Source organism: Sardina pilchardus, chromosome 20 (genome assembly GCF_963854185.1).
Source record: "Sardina pilchardus chromosome 20, fSarPil1.1, whole genome shotgun sequence".
Lineage (NCBI taxonomy): Eukaryota > Metazoa > Chordata > Actinopteri > Clupeiformes > Clupeidae > Sardina > Sardina pilchardus.
This window is the reverse complement of record NC_085013.1, coordinates 28,410,600-28,431,738: the sequence shown is the minus strand read 5'-3', so window position 1 is coordinate 28,431,738 and position 21,139 is coordinate 28,410,600. Positions and strand designations below refer to the sequence as shown.

General features: G+C 41.2%; 2 protein-coding genes and 1 long non-coding RNA gene across 3 annotated transcripts; 1 reads left to right on the top strand and 2 right to left on the bottom strand.

The window, feature by feature from the left end:
- Positions 1–2,015: 2,015 nt before the first annotated feature.
- On the bottom strand, positions 2,016–4,245 carry LOC134067119 (macrophage-expressed gene 1 protein-like). Its single transcript, XM_062522195.1, has 3 exons — positions 3,725–4,245; positions 2,247–2,398; positions 2,016–2,019 (listed from the first exon to the last, which is right to left on the bottom strand). The coding sequence occupies exons 1-3, from the start codon at positions 4,169–4,171 to the stop codon at positions 2,016–2,018; spliced, it is 603 nt and encodes a 200-aa protein (XP_062378179.1). The 5' UTR covers positions 4,172–4,245.
- A 1,221-nt stretch (positions 4,246–5,466) lies between these two features.
- LOC134067118 (NTPase KAP family P-loop domain-containing protein 1-like) lies at positions 5,467–9,452 on the bottom strand. Its single transcript, XM_062522194.1, has 2 exons — positions 9,440–9,452; positions 5,467–7,196 (listed from the first exon to the last, which is right to left on the bottom strand). The coding sequence occupies exons 1-2, from the start codon at positions 9,450–9,452 to the stop codon at positions 5,467–5,469; spliced, it is 1,743 nt and encodes a 580-aa protein (XP_062378178.1).
- Positions 9,453–14,149: 4,697 nt separating this feature from the next.
- Positions 14,150–15,970, top strand: LOC134067392 (uncharacterized). The gene is made up of 3 exons (XR_009936500.1): positions 14,150–15,135; positions 15,479–15,507; positions 15,903–15,970. It is a non-coding gene; the product is annotated as an uncharacterized LOC134067392 (long non-coding RNA).
- Positions 15,971–21,139: the final 5,169 nt, after the last annotated feature.

Sequence of the window (21,139 nt, the reverse complement as noted above, 5' to 3'; positions counted from 1 at the left end):
TGTTTGATAAATACCACCAAAGCTTAAGTTAGTCGCCGGCCCTAAACATGAGTTGTCATCGACATTAGCTTGAAAATTGAAATTTGTCGAACTGCTGTCTACACATCCTGGTCGTTTATTAACATCGTAGTAGAGCTGTGTGGCGTTGTGCACAGACTGGGCAACACTCTCTATGATGGTGTCTGGAAGGTCTGGCAGAGTTGCTCTGTTCAGAATATAGTGCAGAGGAAGTCCTGATCGGTCTATGGCAACAAGATTGTTTAGCGTGCTCTCTTGCCAGGTCTTCAAAGTGATCCCTGGGTAGAACACGGGCCCCCCGTGGCTTTGTGTGAGTGAGTGGGTGACGTGGGTCTTGTATTCCAAAGTCTGAGTTGTCTCTTGACTCTCTTTGGTGTCCATGTCAAACTTAATGATTTTGAAAAAGTTTAAGCCAGCCGTTCTAGAGAATAGAGATTTTTCACTTGTTTGATAATAAGTGGACTGAACGTAATCTTCCTGCTCCAGAATAGCGCCTGCATCCACTGAGGTGATCACATGGGTGCCATAATCAACCACCATCATCTCCGAGAGGAACGTTGCATGTCGAGTGTTGTTCTTTAACAGTGCGTCTGCTATTTCTTTCACTTGCTCTATAAAGCGCGAGTCCAGGGTGAAGTCAGGATAGTTGTCCACCGTATATATATGGTTTCTCACCTGCCAAACACAATAAATGCAGATATTTAGTAAATATTAGTCAATATTTACAATACTCTCATACCCCCCAAAAAAATTCACTTAAAAAAGGCTTAACTCAAATCTTAACTTAAAGGGTAACTTTTAGCGTGTCTTGGCAGGGACAGATATCAAAGTCTTATGACCTCATTACAGGAGTCCCTCAAGGATCAGTAGTAGGGCCCCTCCTTTTCTCTATTTAAACCACATGCTTAGGTGAGATCATTCACTCTCATGAATTTGACTATCATTGCTATGCAGATGACACTCAACTTTACCTATCTTCCCCACCTGAGGACTATAGTATTTCAACCTGTAATCTCTCAAAAACTGAGCACTTGGTGTTTCCAGCAAAAACAGCTATAGACCTCTGAAGTTCGCCTACAAAAAAGAACCAAAGCTGCCATATTTGCCCATATAAGGAGATCCGGGTCTAAATTGAAGCTAACTGCCTCAAACTAGATTGGCATGTAACTTGGGTGTCATATTGGTGACCAACTTAACTTCTCTGAGCATGTAGCCTCAATTGCAAAACCATGTCGGTTCATCCTTACAACATTAGGAAAATCAGACCTTATCTGACTAAATGTTCAACACAGCTTCTTGTACAGGCCATGGTTATCTCCAATCTGAACTATGGTAATTCACTGTTAGCTGGCCTACATGTACCTGCTTGTGTATTAAAATTGTTACAACTGATTCAGAATGCTGCAGTACGCCTAGTCTTCAATCAGCCAAAGAGGACACATGTATTACTCCTCTCCTAGTTATTCTCCACTGGCTCCCTATAGTGGCCAGAATTCAATTTAAATCTCTCACTTGGTCTCATCTCTTCATCTGAGCATCTTGGGTGAGGACCGATGCAAAAGCATTATGAAATAAGCATCTGTCTATTGTTGTCTAGGTCTGAAAATGTGATTCAGGGAATCATTCAGATTTGCTAACTAAAGTGACATCAAGTCTGCTAGCACACACCCCAATTGTATTTAAGTGTGACACAGATGTTTCACATCTGAAGACCTCAAGACACTATTTAAGATTGTGGGGTAAAGGTATCCTGGGTGAACCTAGCTGAACCTGTCAGCAAATTTTAATTAGCTCTGCAGGTCTGTCTGTACTTGCCATTTGTCTGCTTCCAGGTGTTCCTTTCCAGACCGACCTGCACAGCTAATTCAGATTTGCTAACACCAAGGCAAGAGATATGGGTAAAATATGTCCCCTGCAAAGTATATTTCATAAACACTTCAAAAATCCTGATATACGTAAACCATACAACATAGGCTCTTTCAACATCTGAATGGATTTTACCTGCACACGAGATGAGACAGAATTGTCCCGCACTTGATAGGTTTTGGTTTGCTGACTGTCAGAGGAGAATTTTCCACTGAGCACCGGCAAGAAAGAAGTATCAGCTTTGACGGTTTGTGAGGTTGAGCTGGTGTGATTTAGCCAGTGTTCAAAAACATCTGAGCTTCTCTCCACAGCTGTTGTCTTCTGCGGGATGACAAACACCTCGTCTGGAATAAGATATACACCATCTTCGGTGGTCTGGCACTGGGAGTAACTGAAGTTCATGACGAGTGTTGTTCTTTAACAGTGCGTCTGCTATTTCTTTCACTTGCTCTATAAAGCGCGAGTCCAGGGTGAAGTCAGGATAGTTGTCCACCGTATATATATGGTTTCTCACCTGCCAAACACAATAAATGCAGATATTTAGTAAATATTAGTCAATATTTACAATACTCTCATACCCCCCAAAAAAATTCACTTAAAAAAGGCTTAACTCAAATCTTAACTTAAAGGGTAACTTTTAGCGTGTCTTGGCAGGGACAGATATCAAAGTCTTATGACCTCATTACAGGAGTCCCTCAAGGATCAGTAGTAGGGCCCCTCCTTTTCTCTATTTAAACCACATGCTTAGGTGAGATCATTCACTCTCATGAATTTGACTATCATTGCTATGCAGATGACACTCAACTTTACCTATCTTCCCCACCTGAGGACTATAGTATTTCAACCTGTAATCTCTCAAAAACTGAGCACTTGGTGTTTCCAGCAAAAACAGCTATAGACCTCTGAAGTTCGCCTACAAAAAAGAACCAAAGCTGCCATATTTGCCCATATAAGGAGATCCGGGTCTAAATTGAAGCTAACTGCCTCAAACTAGATTGGCATGTAACTTGGGTGTCATATTGGTGACCAACTTAACTTCTCTGAGCATGTAGCCTCAATTGCAAAACCATGTCGGTTCATCCTTACAACATTAGGAAAATCAGACCTTATCTGACTAAATGTTCAACACAGCTTCTTGTACAGGCCATGGTTATCTCCAATCTGAACTATGGTAATTCACTGTTAGCTGGCCTACATGTACCTGCTTGTGTATTAAAATTGTTACAACTGATTCAGAATGCTGCAGTACGCCTAGTCTTCAATCAGCCAAAGAGGACACATGTATTACTCCTCTCCTAGTTATTCTCCACTGGCTCCCTATAGTGGCCAGAATTCAATTTAAATCTCTCACTTGGTCTCATCTCTTCATCTGAGCATCTTGGGTGAGGACCGATGCAAAAGCATTATGAAATAAGCATCTGTCTATTGTTGTCTAGGTCTGAAAATGTGATTCAGGGAATCATTCAGATTTGCTAACTAAAGTGACATCAAGTCTGCTAGCACACACCCCAATTGTATTTAAGTGTGACACAGATGTTTCACATCTGAAGACCTCAAGACACTATTTAAGATTGTGGGGTAAAGGTATCCTGGGTGAACCTAGCTGAACCTGTCAGCAAATTTTAATTAGCTCTGCAGGTCTGTCTGTACTTGCCATTTGTCTGCTTCCAGGTGTTCCTTTCCAGACCGACCTGCACAGCTAATTCAGATTTGCTAACAACAAGGCAAGAGATATGGGTAAAATATGTCCCCTGCAAAGTATATTTCATAAACACTTCAAAAATCCTGATATACGTAAACCATACAACATAGGCTCTTTCAACATCTGAATGGATTTTACCTGCACACGAGATGAGACAGAATTGTCCCGCACTTGATAGGTTTTGGTTTGCTGACTGTCAGAGGAGAATTTTCCACTGAGCACCGGCAAGAAAGAAGTATCAGCTTTGACGGTTTGTGAGGTTGAGCTGGTGTGATTTAGCCAGTGTTCAAAAACATCTGAGCTTCTCTCCACAGCTGTTGTCTTCTGCGGGATGACAAACACCTCGTCTGGAATAAGATATACACCATCTTCGGTGGTCTGGCACTGGGAGTAACTGAAGTTCATGACTCGACCCATATCCTTGTTCCGAAGATTGTCCCAGCCCCCACCAGGTAAGACCTCCAGAGCCAGAAGGCTGAGGTTCTTGCGGCATTCCTGTAATCCATTGCTAGGATGTGGTTTGGCACAAACAGAACTGTGATGGACCACAACAAAGAACATTAGACAGAGCAGTGTTGGGTCCATCTCTGTTAGCGTGGGGCATTAAACTCAAGTTGTGAGCTTCTTAAGTACCAGATTACTATAACACTAGTACTTCTTTGCCGATGCTTTGAAAGTAGTCTTTCTGCTCTAGAGTGGTGCCAGCATCTACAGTATGCCATCAACCACCAATGCCACAATCATGTCCTGTTATGTAGCTCATATCCTGTTTTGCAGTTGTTTTGTGCTGCAAATGAAACAGTAAAGTAAAGGCACGGTAAAGGTATGTTCCCACAACCCTACTGTATGTCCATCATTTCCAAAGTTTTGTTCCCACATTGCCTTTATCATCAATTTGCATCAGATTTTATCGCCATTTCTACCAATTTGGTAGTCGCTTACACCCCTAACCCTGACCCTAACCTAACCCTCACCCTAACCTAACCCTGACCCTAACCTAACCTGAACCCTAACCTGAACCCAAACACTAACCCAACCTTTGAAATGAGAAAAACCTTGAGAGAACATAAGACTGTGGGAACATATGGTTGTGGGAACATGGGGCCTAATTTTCAAAATGTTCAGTAAAAAAAAAAACAATTCTTAGAAATGGGGGAACATAGGGCCGTGGGAACATACAGTAGGGCTGACCTCAATAAGGGAGTCTTTCTGGTCTAGAGTGATGGTCTATCTCTGCCATCAACAACCAGTGCACCAATGCACCATCCTGTTTTGCAGCAGCTCACATCCTGTTTTGCAGTTGTTTTGCTGAATGAAACAGAGTGAGTATGGGCACTGGCAAAGCAGCATTTCCAATGGCCCCATATTCTTCTTAAAGCAGCTACCTAAAGCAGTAGTAAACTGTTTGACCTGCTTCTCTCAATCCAGGAAAGTGCCAAAAGAATGGCCACTGGTTAATAAAAGTTTTCACAAATCACATGTAAGTACAAATTTTCACAAGGTGTTTATTAGGGGGAAAACCAAATTATGAACATATCACCCTATTGTACTTTGTACCCGAAAGAAGAACTTACTGTATTCATTATATGGCAGTATATTCTTAAATCAAGACTATTCCCTTCTGCAAAATCTAAAACAATGTCTTTTAAGACTACTATAGATCAGTGTAATCTGCCCATCTATCTACGCCCTTGGATCTCCCTCTAAGACTGTGAGACAAGCTTCTGAATTTCATCTTTACTACATACGCTACTCCAATAGCTAGGATGACTGAAAATGTGCCCAACATGTTTTAAATGTTTTGGTTTCATCCCTCACCACTTAGAACCCAGTTAAACATTGGTCTCTCTACAGGCAGCAGCATGGCCTGGACAGGATGGTCAGATAGCCTTGCCAGACTGTGTTGGAGCTGGTTTGCTCTCCTCGTGACTTCTGTTGCTCCCTCTAACCCTGGCGAGTTTCCTCTTGATTGAAACGTCCAGATTGACGGTGCTTTGGTCAAACCTCTCCGCCTCACTCACAGTGAAAGGGAAGTCCACCTTCAGGAACTTCTCGAAAAGCTCCGGGTCAGCATCTCTTTCTAGAAGATCCTCCACCGCTTCCTTCATGAGCTTCAGCTCAGTTCTATGCTTACTGAAGACTTGCCAGAGCGTCATGGAGCTGTCCATGCCCTCTCCTTGGTCAATCTCTGTTCTCTGTTCTTTGTCCTCAATGCACTGGAGAATCCAGCTCAGGCGACAGGGCCAGCGGTCAGCCAACACCACCCAGGCTGCTACATGTACCTTCTCTGCTGGTAGACACTGGAAGTTGGGGAGCTCCTCCATAATAATGGTAGTCACCCGGAAGGAGTTGATGATTCTTCTCATGGACATGGTATCACCAGAGAGGTACTCATGCAATTTAGTCTGGAAAACGTCAACGTCATCGTCATCGTCATCGTCATCTGTACCCGTCACCTTCACCTCCACCTCCAGATCTTCAGTTTGGTTGGTTTGAGGAAGTAATTGCATGCCCTCACCACTCTCAGATCTCTCACAGAGTTTCTCATCATCTTTTGGAGGAGATACGATTGGAATTTCTGAGCATCGACACGCAATGTTCTTGAACACAGTCCACTTAGATGCGTCGCAGAGCGGAGGCACTGTAAATGGAAGTGTGATGATGCGATCCAGGAAACCGAAAGCTTGGTCTTTTTGGCAGTCAGTGTTGTTTACCTGTTCCACAATAACTTCAGGATCCACTGCCAGAAGAGAGATGAAGGGACTCTCTTCGTCAGACAGCAAGATGTTGATGGCCTCCAGGACGCCAACGATTTTCTCCGGTGTGCAGCGGTCGAGGTTGGTGATTTCCAGCACGACTCGAATCTTCCTCCTCTCAAAGACCTCCATGAAATGGATGAAGCAAGACAGCAGCTTCATCTCCTTCCGCACGACATTCATGAATCCCAGTTTTCCGCTCACCTTCTTGTTGTCCATCTTACGTCGGATGTTGAAGTCTTGGTGGACCATCAGGTTTTTCCCCAACATGAAGCTGAATCGAACCGCACCGGCCGCCGGCACCCCAAGGGCAGCAATGGCAAACCCTTCTAACACTCCAAACCCTGCGTTCTCTTCAGCTTCTGGTTGCCCATCTTCCTCAACCTCTGGTTCAGGGAAGCCGAACGTGATGAGCAGAGCCAAGATGACCATTGCTCCAGTGATGACGAGGGCAACGAGAAGCAGCAGAGGGATGCAGCAGATCTTCTTGGAGCTCCAGTTGGCTTTTCCGTCCGTGACCTCTTTCTTGTGTTCGGCTGCCTCCTCGTCGTGCTGACACATGCGGTAGAGGCCCAGCTGGAGTCGGCCGAACTTGTGTTGCAGCGTCACGCACAGACGCATCACCAGCCCCGCCCAGAGCAGGTCACTGCCGGCAAAGTGCCAGGCGCTGAACCTCACGAACACAAAGCGGACGTTCTTCTGTTTTTGGTTTTCCTTTGTCCACACGGGTTGAAAGAAGAGCAGCCGCCAGATGAGAGCCAGGGTACTGGAAAGAGAAGGCGGGACAGGACGAGGCGAGGCATTGGCATCATGATTTGTCCCATCTGTTCTTGTGGTCTCTTGCTCCATTTCATCTGAGAGTGAGAGAATGTGGGAGAGAGTGAGGGAAAGAGATGTGGATGAGGAGGGGTGGTGTAGGGAGACAGACACTTAATTCCAACAAAGACGAGAGAAAATATCTTTTTATATGTATCATGTAGTCCTTTGACCTCATTGCGTAGAAACTATCCTTCATTTGATCTTAGATCATTTCTGTAATGATCGCACATGTGATTCAGAGAAAACGAACGTATACACACAAAACAACGTATGTACGCCATTCTTCCAGATGCGGCAATTATAAATCATAAATTAACGTAAAACTTGTGCACAGCCAGATGGTTTCAGGTCTCAACCGTGTAAACACCGCCTCATCAATTTCCTCAGCATATGCTCTAATGAAATCAATGGCTGAGCTGTATCTAAATATACTGTATTGAAAACATTGTATAGGCCTGGCCTGTCATCTAATGTAAACTAGCCTATGCACTGGTTTTCCAAGCAAGTTTCTGCATTGAAATAAGGATGTGTCCCCAGATACCTACTCTCTATGTTTGTAAGAATCGTCTTGATGCGACTTTGGCATGATGAGTACAGGCCCACGGTCAGCGGAGAGGCAACACGAGTGAGCGTCTTGAACAATGCTTTGGCATAAATCTTGTCAGATGGCAGGTCTGTTTGAGGCAGAGAGATGTAGCAAACAATGAGCAACATGAACAAACAACAAAAAACATGACATGACTTGATCAATAATGAGTCAGAGCAGCATGAAGCCAAGACAGTTATCCTGCATGCTCTGCTTAACCCTCATGCTGTCCTCAAATCTGACCGACGTTCGTTATCCTTGGGGTCAATTTGACTCAAAAAAAACCTCTCAAAAAATGATTAAAATATTTTTTTTTACCCAGTTTTTTTAGTGGTAGGTACTTACAGTAACAAGAGTGTAATAATCACCATCAAAAGCCCTACAAAACAATCCTCCCCCCCCCACACACACACACCCCTTTATGAATCCTGGAACCCTGGCTGGCAATATGGCCAATCCAGTGTCAACAGCCCAAAGGCTGACTTTTTGGACTTTTTCAGACCTGCCAAAATAGCTTATATGTAATACAGTATGTACTTGTATATGTAATAATGATAATAACTACTTGTTCTCATACTATTACAATAATAATATCTATAATGTGTCATATATTTATTTACCTCATGTTTCATAAAAATGGGGTCAAATTGACCCCAAGAACACCAACGTAACTATTTTTTTTACAGGACATTGGAAACATATTTTTGTGCAAATTTCATGTTTACTCTGTTGTACCCTTCAAATGAGGAAAAGTCATGAAACTTGAAGCAAAACAAAAAAAGTCAACCATATATTTTATGATGTTAAACATTGCTTGGGGTCAAATTTTCCCCAAGGACAACATGAGGGTTAAAGTAGACATAGAATGAAACAATTTTTGTCTGGGTTTTGATTAAGGCCCTGTGTCCACCAATCACGTTTTTTGCGCCGACGGCGACAATTTTCAATATAAAGTCTATGTAGCTCAGCGTTCACAGCGCTAAGTGCCCTCGGCGGAAAAAAAGCTCTCGGCGCAGACCATTTTTTACCGCAGCGCTCAGAGTGCTGAAAGTTGAAATCTGTTCAACTTTTAGAACAGCGCCGGGCTCGTCAATGTCACTTCTCGTTATAAACAGTCTCTGGTTTTGGTAACATAGCAACAATAAACACTTCTCGAAGCCCCGAGAAAAGGAGATTGAGGGTGCTCTCAGTGTAAAAAACGTAATTGGTGGACACAGCACCTAATTGGGAGAGGTTGTGCATAACCAAAGAGCTATCATGAACATGAGGCATGGTTGTGCCCTCCTTGAACTTAGAAATAGCCACTAAAACATGGGCGAATTAGAACGCCTGTGATGTCTAATAGCAGAAAGCTGTTGTAGTTCAATTGTGGTTGCCATTTAGTCAAAAGGACCATTTCAATACTAAATATACTGTACGTTTTTAATTGGGCTTGTAAAATTGCAATTGAAGTTTTTTTTTTTTTTTTTCATAAATCAAAGTAGAATATGTATACTATTTTAACATCAGAGAATACAGCACAATACCCAATTCATCCATTATACAGTATGTTCCCTTTAAGGATGAGGTCTTTATCAGTTGACTGTGTGTGTGTGTGTGTGTGTGTGTGTCCGTGTGTCCGTGTGTTGCACTAAATCCTGCTTTCTGCCTCCCCCTGTCCAATCTTCTCTGTTTTAATGCAGATGCTGGTACCTTTTGTTGTCATGTTGAAAAGGAAGTGAGCACTCTTCAGTAAAACTGATCTCCAGGATGTTCAGGGTTTCTGGCAGTGTGATCATCTATGAGTGGTACAACTGCACAGAGTCCTTGTTGCAGCAGGCTTGTTTGCTGTAATTAGTTGAATATGAATGAATATGCACTTACAACAAAATAGCATAGCATACATAGCCTTGAAGGCAATCTCACTATGTCAAAGTCAATCGCTACTTTACTTTTATAGTGCTGTTAGACCCTATAGGGTTGCAGAATCCCAAATTCCAATTTTCCCTCCAATTTCCCTCTGCAGTCTGATTCCAAGTAATTTTGAATCAATGAAGACAGACTCACCTTTTGCACTGTTCTATTCTTTTTTATTATGTTACATGTACAAAAATAAATTGTACATGTACGTAAAAGAAAACTCTTCAAATCTGTCGATATGCAGCCTGTTTCATACAGCAAAGCCGGGGAGTGAAAAAAGCAAAGGTGACCTGGTAATAACAGGGCAGACAAACCACTCAATTTGCATAATGACCTTTAGACGGTAGACAGTTATAAGCTGTCAGTGCATAGACAACTGCAAACAAACCCCTAAACGATTGGTCACTCCTTGATTGCATGCAATAAACAGTCATAGACCCTGTACCCTACCTGTGCCAGTGCTGCCAAGGCTTTAGAGAAAAATAAGCAACTGGATCTCTGAAAACAAGCCCAAAACAAAGAGTACGAAACTCTATCATCTATCATCTGACTGGCCGTAGTTTCATTTAGAAGTCAGCTGTCAGCTACGTGCATCTAGTATCATAGCCTATACAGCTGCCTTCATTTACCAGCAATGTTAGCCTATGTAGGTTACTTTCTTTAACTTTCAAAATAGCTTAATGCATCCGGTTGGCTTATTCAATTCTTTGAAGGTCTTTACATCTGGGCTAACCCCATGACTGTGACTTGGCAAAGAGAAACGTCTGAATTCTACACAGGTCCTGCAGTACTACTCAAGATAGGGAAAGCATGCAGTACGCATCGTGCTCTTTGTTTAAGAAAATCCCTTGTCTCTCTCCTGCTCACCAACTCTCTTGAAACATCTTTGTATATCCATCTAGCCAATGAATTGAAAGACTCAGTTTTTCCCATGCAACAACTAATACTACAATGCCACTTAGTTTTCACTCGCCATTGAGAATACCAACATCACTGATATTGTGTTGAAATACTAGAGATACAGCTGTCAGCTAAATATAGCCTAATTTTGGTTGTTCACAATGTTGGTATTTTTTCCATAATTCTCCATTAGCTATACCAAAATCAATGTTGAAATAGAAAAGTACAATATTGCCTTTCCTTCCCCATTGCTAAATGCAGATAACGTTAAGCAATTCACAATTACTAACATCAACTTACAATCTCACTATATCATTCACTGTGAATGTTGTCCTTCTTCTTAGCAACTCATGCCGGAGTTTCAGATTGGATTTACGCATTCTTGTTATGTTTGACACAAGTCTCCTTCAGAGTGTTGTGTCCTTTGGTCTTTTCTGCGTGTTTGGTAACATGCATGTGAAGGACCAAAAGAGACTGCAGCATATGATCAAGATGGCCAGCAACATCATTGGACATGACCAGGTGTCAAAAGTTCAGCTGTACAATGATCTTATCCGAAAACAGAATGATCAAATCCTCAACGACCCTACTCACCCTCTCCACCATCAATTTATGAGAAGCAATATGTCAACTGGTAGAGTTTAAAACAAAGAATCAGAACAGAAAGGTACAACAAATCATTTGAACCTTGCAGCGATCAGACTGTATAATAATCAAGCAAATAGCAAGCACTTCAATCCCACACTGGTACTTTAATTTTAACTCCAGCACTTTAAATGGATGGTAGATGAGCTCCCTAACTATTCTTTTTATGACTTTTTTTTCTTTTTGTAGATGTCACAATATCAGTCTTTTCCATGCATGTCTTTCAGTTGTGTGTGTATCAATGTCTGATGTTGGATCATCATTGTCATCTCTGTAGTAAGTCTATTGTCATTTCTGTTTATTCATTTCTTTTTTGTTGGCTGTTTTGTGTTGTCTTGGGTCAATCTCTGTATTGTTACGTGCAAACAATTTGCTCCGCACAAAAAAAAGAAAAAAAAAACTGATGAAACCTATGACAGCTGCTTTGCTGTGCGGCAGTCATAATAACTCATTAACAGACATGCAAAATTTGGTGTGCTTACGCTTTGTCCCATGTCCTTGGTGAACTTCCAAATGCTTCTTTCAATGATTCTTGGATCCCAATAATTACCGCTAGGCGGTTTCTTTTACTGACAGTGGGTGAGGGAATAAAACCATGGTGTCTGCAGAAAACATGTGCTGACATTGTGTCTTTAGGTCACATGTTGTGGGACAATGCAGTCACACTAGTCATGTGATATACAGTGGCCGCGCAGCGAAGTGGCGGTCATAGATTTAGTCATATTTTTATTTGTATTTGTATTTTTTTTTTTTTTTGTGCGGAGCAAATTTCTGTTAAGGATTCCCGGGACACTGAAAGACCGGGGTGCACGAAACTTGGTGGGCATGTAGCCCCACAAGCATAGCATGGAACCATTGTGTTTCATTTTGATCCGTCCCCCTCCCGGCGGACTGGACCCCCCAAAAGGAGGGTAGGACGGACACAGTTTTCTGTGAATATTTCGAGAACCTTAGGGCCTAGGAGGACCATCTTTTTTGTGTATGTAGGTCTTAAAGAGGACATAGAATGGATGAATTGAGTGTCACACTGTTCTCTAATGTTAAAATATCAAATATTCAACTTTGATTTATAAAAAAATAAACTCAATTGCAATTTTACAAGCCCAATTAAAACCTTATATTTAAGCTGAGTATTGAAATGGTCCGTTTGACTAAATGGCGCCCTCTTTGGCAACCATGACTTGTGAACATCTCCCATGCTGTTCTAAAATCACTGGAACTGGGACTTATAGCTTAACTTTACCAGTGTCTGAAGTGTATAGGCTTCTAACTACAGCTGTGCTGAATGTGAATGTTGTCTTTGACACAATACAAAGCTTCCAGCAGGTGGTGCTAGCAGTCTGATGGCATGACTCACTGGGTGACATCCAATCACAGACACACAGGGCGCCTCTCATTCGTCTTTTTATATATCCTCCCTTTCTTCCTCGGTCCTCGTTCCCACAGATCTAGATAAAAAAATAGAAAAGCACTCAGAGAGCGCAGACCTCCGCCTGTATTGTTCTTCCTGGGTTGTCATACATTTGAAACTAAACTATTCAGATCGCCACCACGTGGCCATGCCACTAAGCTAAATACATACAGTAAACGTCTCTGGAATCCCGACGGAATTACAGATCACTCCCAAACTTTAATTGTTTCTTCCTCCTTGGGTCATGTCCATCCTTCCCTGAAAATTGCATCGAAATCCATCCATTACTTTTTGAGTTATCTTGCTAACAAACAGACAGACAGACAGACAAACAAATGCCGGTCCCCGATGAAAATATATACCTCCTTGGCGGAGGTACGTAAATGATGGGCTGGCAACAATGGGATGGTCTATCCAGTGTTAGTTATACAGTAGATCAGTGGGAGGGAGCCTGGAGGATCGAGGAGAGAGGTTGAGAAGGGGCTACAGAGAAGGTGAGCATGAGAGATGTGATGTACACAAGTGAAATCTGCTCGATTCCATGCAGGTGAAACAAGAAGTGAAACAAAGCTTGTCAGATGCACCAGGACCATCTGACTCACAAGCACATTCTCAGTCCTGGACTGAAGTCTTTTAGTGACGGCTTAACAGACAGATACAGCCATGGCGTTTAGGAATGTGCAATTTTTCACACTCTCCCAACTCCTCACCCTGTCCACCAGCCTGTTTTCTACACACGCTCAATGTAAGTAAACCTATGTTATGCTTTTATGCTATAACTAGTTACAGTAATTGGAAGTTACAGTGTGAAAATATGCATACATCAACCAGAAACTTGACAATAAAGTTATGATATTTTAATTATTTGGGCTTGAAGGTGGTCTGAAGTAAGTGAGATTGTGAGTGTTTTTGACTGAGTGTTTTCAACCACAATCATTAGAGAATAAAGAAGCTTAAAAGAATGTTTTAAGACCTGCCTAGTGGAATGCTCTATATTTAAATGTTATACATTTAACCAATCCAAGAGCATGTGCTAATAAATAGTTAAAAGATCGATACGGTATAAAGTATCGACGGTTCAAATAAAAAGAAAAGCAACAGAATAATGAATATATGTTTTTGAAACTCTTTTCAACTAAATTGGACCGTATATTAGGCTATGCCATCCTATAGTAATAAACAAATCCTAATGTAATGAACTTTTAACATTATCTTTTGTACTATTGGACCATAGGAGGAACTTGTACCTATGCTTTGTACCCTGCTAATGGGGATCCTATGAACAATAAACAATACTCTACATCATGGTGGGAGGGGATTGTTCCACATGTATTTGTTAATATCATTTGAAAGTTGCACATGCATTTGTGGGTGTTCTTAGAAAGCTGTTTTTGTTGTCCATACAGGCCTACATGTGATACACATGTTTAATATATCCTTGCTTGTTTACCTGCTTTGGAAATACCTTTATATTTGTATGTATAATACAACTGCAATACCACTTAATCATGCTACTGTGGTCTTCTGAATTTACAGATACGGGGGAATCATGTTCTACTCAAGTACTTGTGAAACGGAACACAAAGGCTAAAGCTTTATCAACAGAAAGTCTGAAGATAAACTGCCCTGTGGTATACTGTGATGAAAAGCCAATAATGACATGGTGCAAAGTATCAGATTCAAATGAATGCTTTCCTGTCAGTGACACATATCTGATCAAATCGGGATGGACATACACAGGGGAGACATCTGGCATCTTATCATTACATTTCAAACGCATTGCTGTGTGTGATTCTGGACTGTACAGGTGTCACTGCACGGGATCACAACGCTGTGTTGGTCATTCAGTTAATATCACAGTGAAAGGTTTGGTTTTATCCTCCTTTGATATACATACTGTACATAATAATGGGGGAAAAAATCCAGTGAACGTCTGGTGACAAATCTAATTGGCATATTATATGACATTGCTGCAAAACTTAACCGCAACTGTTTGCCAGAAACCTAATTTACATATGACCTTGCCGCAAATTTGTGGTAACTGAAACCTGAAATATCCTGAAGGGATTTGTTTTACATATCATGAAATAAAAGCAAAACACAGCACAGGTAAATGTGCAGAACTGAGCGGCGGTCATATTTTGCAGCGCTTTGCGGTACATCTAGCTTTGGTTCCAATTACAATCATCTGGTTCACTTCAATAAATGATTCACAACATGCTACACACAGTTAAAATAAAATAAAAAAAAAAGTACAAATGAATTACAACATCATAGTTTATTGCACTAATATTTGTGAAATTTGAGCAAGGCTGATGGAGTTTTCCTTTCTCTGTAAAAAAAAAAAAAAATCCTGTGCCGCCATGTGTTCTTTACTGGAAGTTTCCTTGAACAGATTATTCCCCTGCACCCACCTCTCCTGCTCCCCCTGGTGCTGGTCAGTGCTGGTCAGTGCTGGTCATCTGGTGTCCTGTGTGTGCTCTACTCTCTGCCCTCATCTCCACCTGTGTGTGCTGCCTCTGCCGTAGGACAGGTATGGAAATAGCATTTTGCAGAGAGAGGCGCGCTCAAACTCCAAAAGATCTCTTTACTTCTCCGTGTGCAAGTTAAAAGCATCCAATTCTAATGTGCAAAAGAACCGCACTCTCTAGTTCGTTCTTTTTACTTTTTTCTTGTTGCACCATGGCTAAACAAATGTGTTTCGGCGTCAAGCCGTCCTCAAACGCGTATGCACTGAGGACGGCTAGAAATAGCATTTGACATTAACATGATCTACTGACATACTGTGTGTGAATAGTCATAGTCATAGTCAATAGTCATATTCATCAGTGATGTACTGTGTGTCTGTGTAATTTGCTCATATTCATCATCCACAGCACCTGTGGAATCTGGGGTGCATCTGAAGGTGAGAAACATTGAAAGAAGACAACAGGTATCTCACTGACCAGTTGTCAGTAGTTTATAAAGTAATTGCTGGATAATGTGTTACCTATCCAACACAATTATACATGCAGGACACAATAAATAAACTGTTTAGAATAATTTCCTATCTCTCAATTAATCTACATCTACTTCATTTTTTTTTTTCTTCTTAAATAAAATGCTTAGTACAACTATTTCCCAAATATAAGTAAACCAATGCAAATAGACAACATGACACTTAACTAGATCCAATATAGTTTCCTGTAGATAAGATTCAAGCTCCTGGCATTCAATTTTGCAAATATGATGCATGTGATTTAGTTGTTTTCATTTTTACAGTGACTGCTCAATTCTGTATCTATTCTGTTTTCATTTCAGGATGAGTGTACAGGACAGTGTTGTGCTACATTGGACAAACCAATCAAAGTATCCCAAATAAAACGGCATACACAATTTGACCTAAGTACCTACACTGAGGTTGTGTACGAATTTGTACCATAGACTCCAGGGAGTTAATATCCATTGACACGGAAATGTGTCTTGCATGAACGGTATCACAGCAACATGTACAAAATCCATTTTCATTTTTTTTAATCACTCAGTATTTTGGAATATTCATGTTTTTGAGGTAAACGTGTGTCAGTGTTAACGCCACTTGAAGTGTTTTGCTCTCTGTGAAGCATAAAATAACGGTATGTTTGTATCACAGCTTTTCTCTGTTATGTACTAAAGACATTCTTAAATATACTCTTTCGTTCAGTTCTTTCTAGTCTAATGCATTGTTTACAATTTCAAAATAAATATGAACGCACTCTCTGAAATTAGGTTATTGTGTGGTTCTAGCAACTTGATATTCCACTATCCAGACGTCTTGTGTGGAGGGACAGTGGGGATTGAGAGCAACATGAAGAGCTCCTTGGGAGTTTTCACCCAGGGAAATAATGTGTAATGCAACCAGATTAAAGAAGTGTGATCACCTACATTTGTCACTAAAGAGCCAGACATAGTTTCCTGGAATTAAAACCAGACACAATGTAGATGCAGCACAGACAATGGCAGAAATTATGGATTATGGATATGGATTATTTGCAAACTTTACAATTTCACCTGAACCCAATCCCTGTCCATTGTCTACAACCAGGGATGCTAATCTGAATTAATGCGATAATAAAGTTGTTAATGTATTAAACTGAGCTCTATGATTTAACAACATTATGATTCAGAAACACAGGGCTGCTTTTTAAATTAATGCAATAGCAGATCATAGTATGGTGGTCTTCTGTTTAGTAAGCCAAAATTAAAACAGTGTTTTAGTTCATACTGACTTCTCCTGAAGATCAAGTCATATGCGAGTTGAATTGCTCAGATAGACCAATTGTGACTAAAACAAATGATATCCATGATCATGCACATCATAATGAAACATTCTTTTACAATGTCTTCTTTCAAGATTGCAAACTACGATGATTAACTAAAATAATATGCATGTGAGTATTGTAGTAGCACTTGGACAACAGACAGTACCACACAGGTGTTTGTGGATTTCCTGTTTTTCAACACATTTGCCAACATGCTCTGCAACGCTCGGTTTAAGATGCAGGTCTTATAATGCAAACGCTCCATTAGTGACCACATGTTTCCACCACAGATTGAGCACACTCTGCATCTCTGCTCAGTGTATTATGTGTATGTGTGTGTGTGTCTCTGTGCGTGTGCGTGTGTGTGTTATGCAGGGAGGTAGCACTAGGCCTAACTGTCAGCCCCTTTTATGGCCCCACTAGGCCTGTGTGTCTAAGTTTAATTTAGAGAGATAAAAGCTGTGGAAATCAAGCAGTTGGGCCTTGTATCTGAATGAATAACCGGACATTTGGACCTCCTCTACTGCCCTCCTAGTGTTTCCGACGGATTTTCTATTCATGTGCGTGTTCAACCACGTTCAACCTATTCATATTTGAATCACCTATAGGGTCGGACATCCTTTTGACAAAGATCAACATAGTGTGGAGGACATGTCTGAAAGCTACTAGAGAGAGAAAGTGTGTGTGTGTGTGGTGCAGATAGGAGGCACTAGGCCAAAGTGTCAGCCCCTTTTATGGCCCCTTCCCTGAATTGCAAGTCATAGGGTGCCTCTCATTTGGGCTTTTATACGTCCTCCCTCGCTCCTCGGGCCTCGATCCTCACTGATCTACATAAAGAATGATGGGGCGGCAACAATGGGATAGTCTATCCAGTGTCAGTTATGGGAACGCCCCTCAAGGATCGAGCAACGAGGAGAGATGTTGAGAGGCACCCGTAGTAAGGTTGGGAAGCCATGTTGCTATATACCTATACTCAGCCTCTTATGAAGAGCTGAGTAGTACTGTTGTTGCCGCCCCATCATTCTTTATGTAGATCAGTGAGGATCGAGGCCCGAGGAGCACTGTCAATGAAGGCATAAAACACGCACAGCTGCGGTACATCTAGTTAACACTTACAAGTTGCATGTTCAGAGTTAGTTAATGATATTAAAGGATAACAAAAGTTAACTAACTGTTAGTAATGAATTGTTAACTGCTTATTATGCACTGTTAACCTCCTGAGACCCTGGATGTAAATTTGAATGCATTTTTCATTTCACTCAATTATTTTGGCTTAGTAGGGCTTCATAAACATACAAAAAAAAATTCACCTCTGTACATCAAGTAGTTTTTGAGAAAAACGATGTCCTCATATGAGGACATTGGGTCTCTATTACCATAAAATACAATGAGATTGCCAATCCAGAAAGAATGTGAATATTCATGTGTGTACTCCAAGTGCCTAAGATTCAACTATTAAGAAAACAGTTTGTTTTTATTGAACAGAAATGTCCTGTTATTAATTTGGTTAAGTTTAGTGTTTATTTGTAAATGTTAGTTGTGCGTATGGGTCACACCCATGAGGAGAGAAGTCTACCCACAATCAATTGAAGCGAAACAGTTCTGCTCTATTTGTTTCTTATTTGTTTATTTATTTATTTTTGTAATTCCTTCAATGGATTTATTTATTCAGGCTACTCTATTATGTCTATGTCCACAATTGGACTTCCATCATTGCTTTACAGTAGTTTGATATGGTCAATGAACAACAATTTTCAATGTAATATGTAGCCTAAAAATGAAATTATGCGTACATTTCTGTCCCGATGTCCTCGTATGAGGACATGAAAGTTAAACACGTCCTGGTCTGTTTGCAATGATCGAAATGGGGGAAACTTGATGCCATATCATACTACAACTGTTCACAAACATATACAAAAAAAAAATATGTCATAACGTTCACTGGCACGTTACCATGACGATAGTTCTCACGCGTATGCCGGTGAAGCGTGGAGGTGGATATTGACGCCATATTGCTTTTTCCCAAAACATTGTATTGTGTGTCTGATAACACTAGAGGGTAAAATGAAGTGTCCACATATGAGGACAACAGGTTTTTATTCAGAAAAAGTAAGCACAAGGTAAAGCAGAGCCTAAATGTAATGTCCTCATATGAGGACGCGGGGTCTCAGGAGGTTTGCCTAATAAGCACATGTTATTCCAAAGCGTTACCTGTATGTTTTATTGCTTTGCCCTATGGAGTCAAAGGTAAAATATTTATGTTATAAGTTATGGGTGCAGATCAACATTTAAAGGACAGTATACAGTTTCAATTTCATTTCACCTTTGAGTCATGACCCGATGTGACACGTCAGCCTTTTGTGATTTCCTTTAAATGTTGATCTGCAATTGAAATATTTTACCTTTGACTCCATAGGGCAAAGTAATAAAACATACAGTAGGTAATGCTTTGGAATAACAAATAGACATATACTTATGTGTACCTCATTCAGACTCATTATATCCATAGGAGGGATCAATTTCTTTGGGTCTAAGATAAATGGAGCAACAACTCCCCCTGTCTGAATGAAACTATAATTGTCATCCGCTTTAGTGTTTCATCAGCTCAGGAGGTTTTTGTTCAGCTCTGAGTAGAATCTGCTACACTGTGTTCTCTCACTGAACAGAAGTAAAGGCCACTGTCATCAGATTCCACCTAACTTAACTTAATTACTGTTAAAGATCCACTCTCAGGTACAGTTTTAAGAGTGGAATATTTACTACGTTTCCAAACTCTTTTGTGCCGTATGTAGGAGTGAACACAACCAGTTCCACGGTCTCCCCCGACGCTGTCGGTACCAGTACATCTGAGTATAATCAACACCCTTAGCGTAACTCCAGTAAAGCTCTGCAGAATATTCAAGTTCATTTCCACAATATTCTAGAAACATAAAGGCTTTTAAGTACATTAAAAACAATCCACATTCACTTATTCCCTTTCTGTATGAATAGTGTGAACCCAAGTGGTGGTACCTGCATCCCACAGTCATGTGAAGAGCAGCACTTAGAGAGCTGTGCTCATACTGGGTGTAATGTGCAAGAAGCACAACAAACATAACAGAGGTGTTGGTTCTGACGCATTACTTGCTACACTACACCAACACTATGTGCAGCAGTAATTACAGAACCAAATTTACAGGAATCAATTAAAAAAGCACAATACAAATCTGTGATAAAGATGTCATCAACAGCTCCAATGAGATAATGTATTTTTACTAATATCATTAGGGTGTGAAGTATAAGAAGCAATAACATAACAATCAAAACGTTTCAGCAGTTCAGCAAAAGGATCCCAACAGTACCTCTTACACTATGGGCATTAACACATCATCCAAAAAGCCAAAACGAATGTTTGCTGAATGCAGAGGTCAAAGGGCACCACATTATATGTGCGTTCTTGCAATGGATCCATGTGTGTCCACGTACCAAGTTTGGTTTTGATACATGAAAGTGTTGCTGAGATACAGTATGACCTGACTTCTTATTTGGTGACTTTACAGCTTCACGACTGCATTCCTGTTTTTCAGTCTTTCACTCACACTTAGATTTGCGTTGGGAGAGCGTAGAGTGTTTTTGAATGAACCCACGCTCCACTGGTACTGTATCTACAGCTCAGGTGCAGCTCACTTCTGGTGAACCCACACTCCACTGGTACTGTATAGCTCAGGTGCAGCTCACTTCTGGTGAAGCCACACTCCACTGGTGCTGTATCTACAGCTCAGGTGCAGCTCACTTCTGGTGAACCCACACTCCACTGGTACTGTATCTACAGCTCAGGTGCAGCTCACTTCTGGTGAACCCACGCTCCACTGGTACTGTATCTACAGCTCAGGTGCAGCTCACTTCTGATGAACCCACACTCCACTGGTACTGTATCTGTATCTCAGGTGCAGCTCACTTCTGGTGAACCCACACTCCACTGGTACTGTATCTACAGCTCAGGTGCAGCTCACTTCTGGTGAACCCACACTCCACTGGTACTGTAGCGCTTGCGTAGCTGCAGCGTAGTTCTGCCAGGTATACTTAATACGTCATTCATTCATTACCCCTGACCAATCAGCATGCTACATTGCCTTTATTACTGTAATGACTCTGCTCAGGCACCTGCCCTGTTGCTTTCAGGTGCCGATTTCCGATGTTCCCACCCTCCCTCCCTAATCACCACCAGGTCGGTCCTCGTCCAGTTGTCCAGGGGGTAGGCTTCGCCCCTGCTTCTCG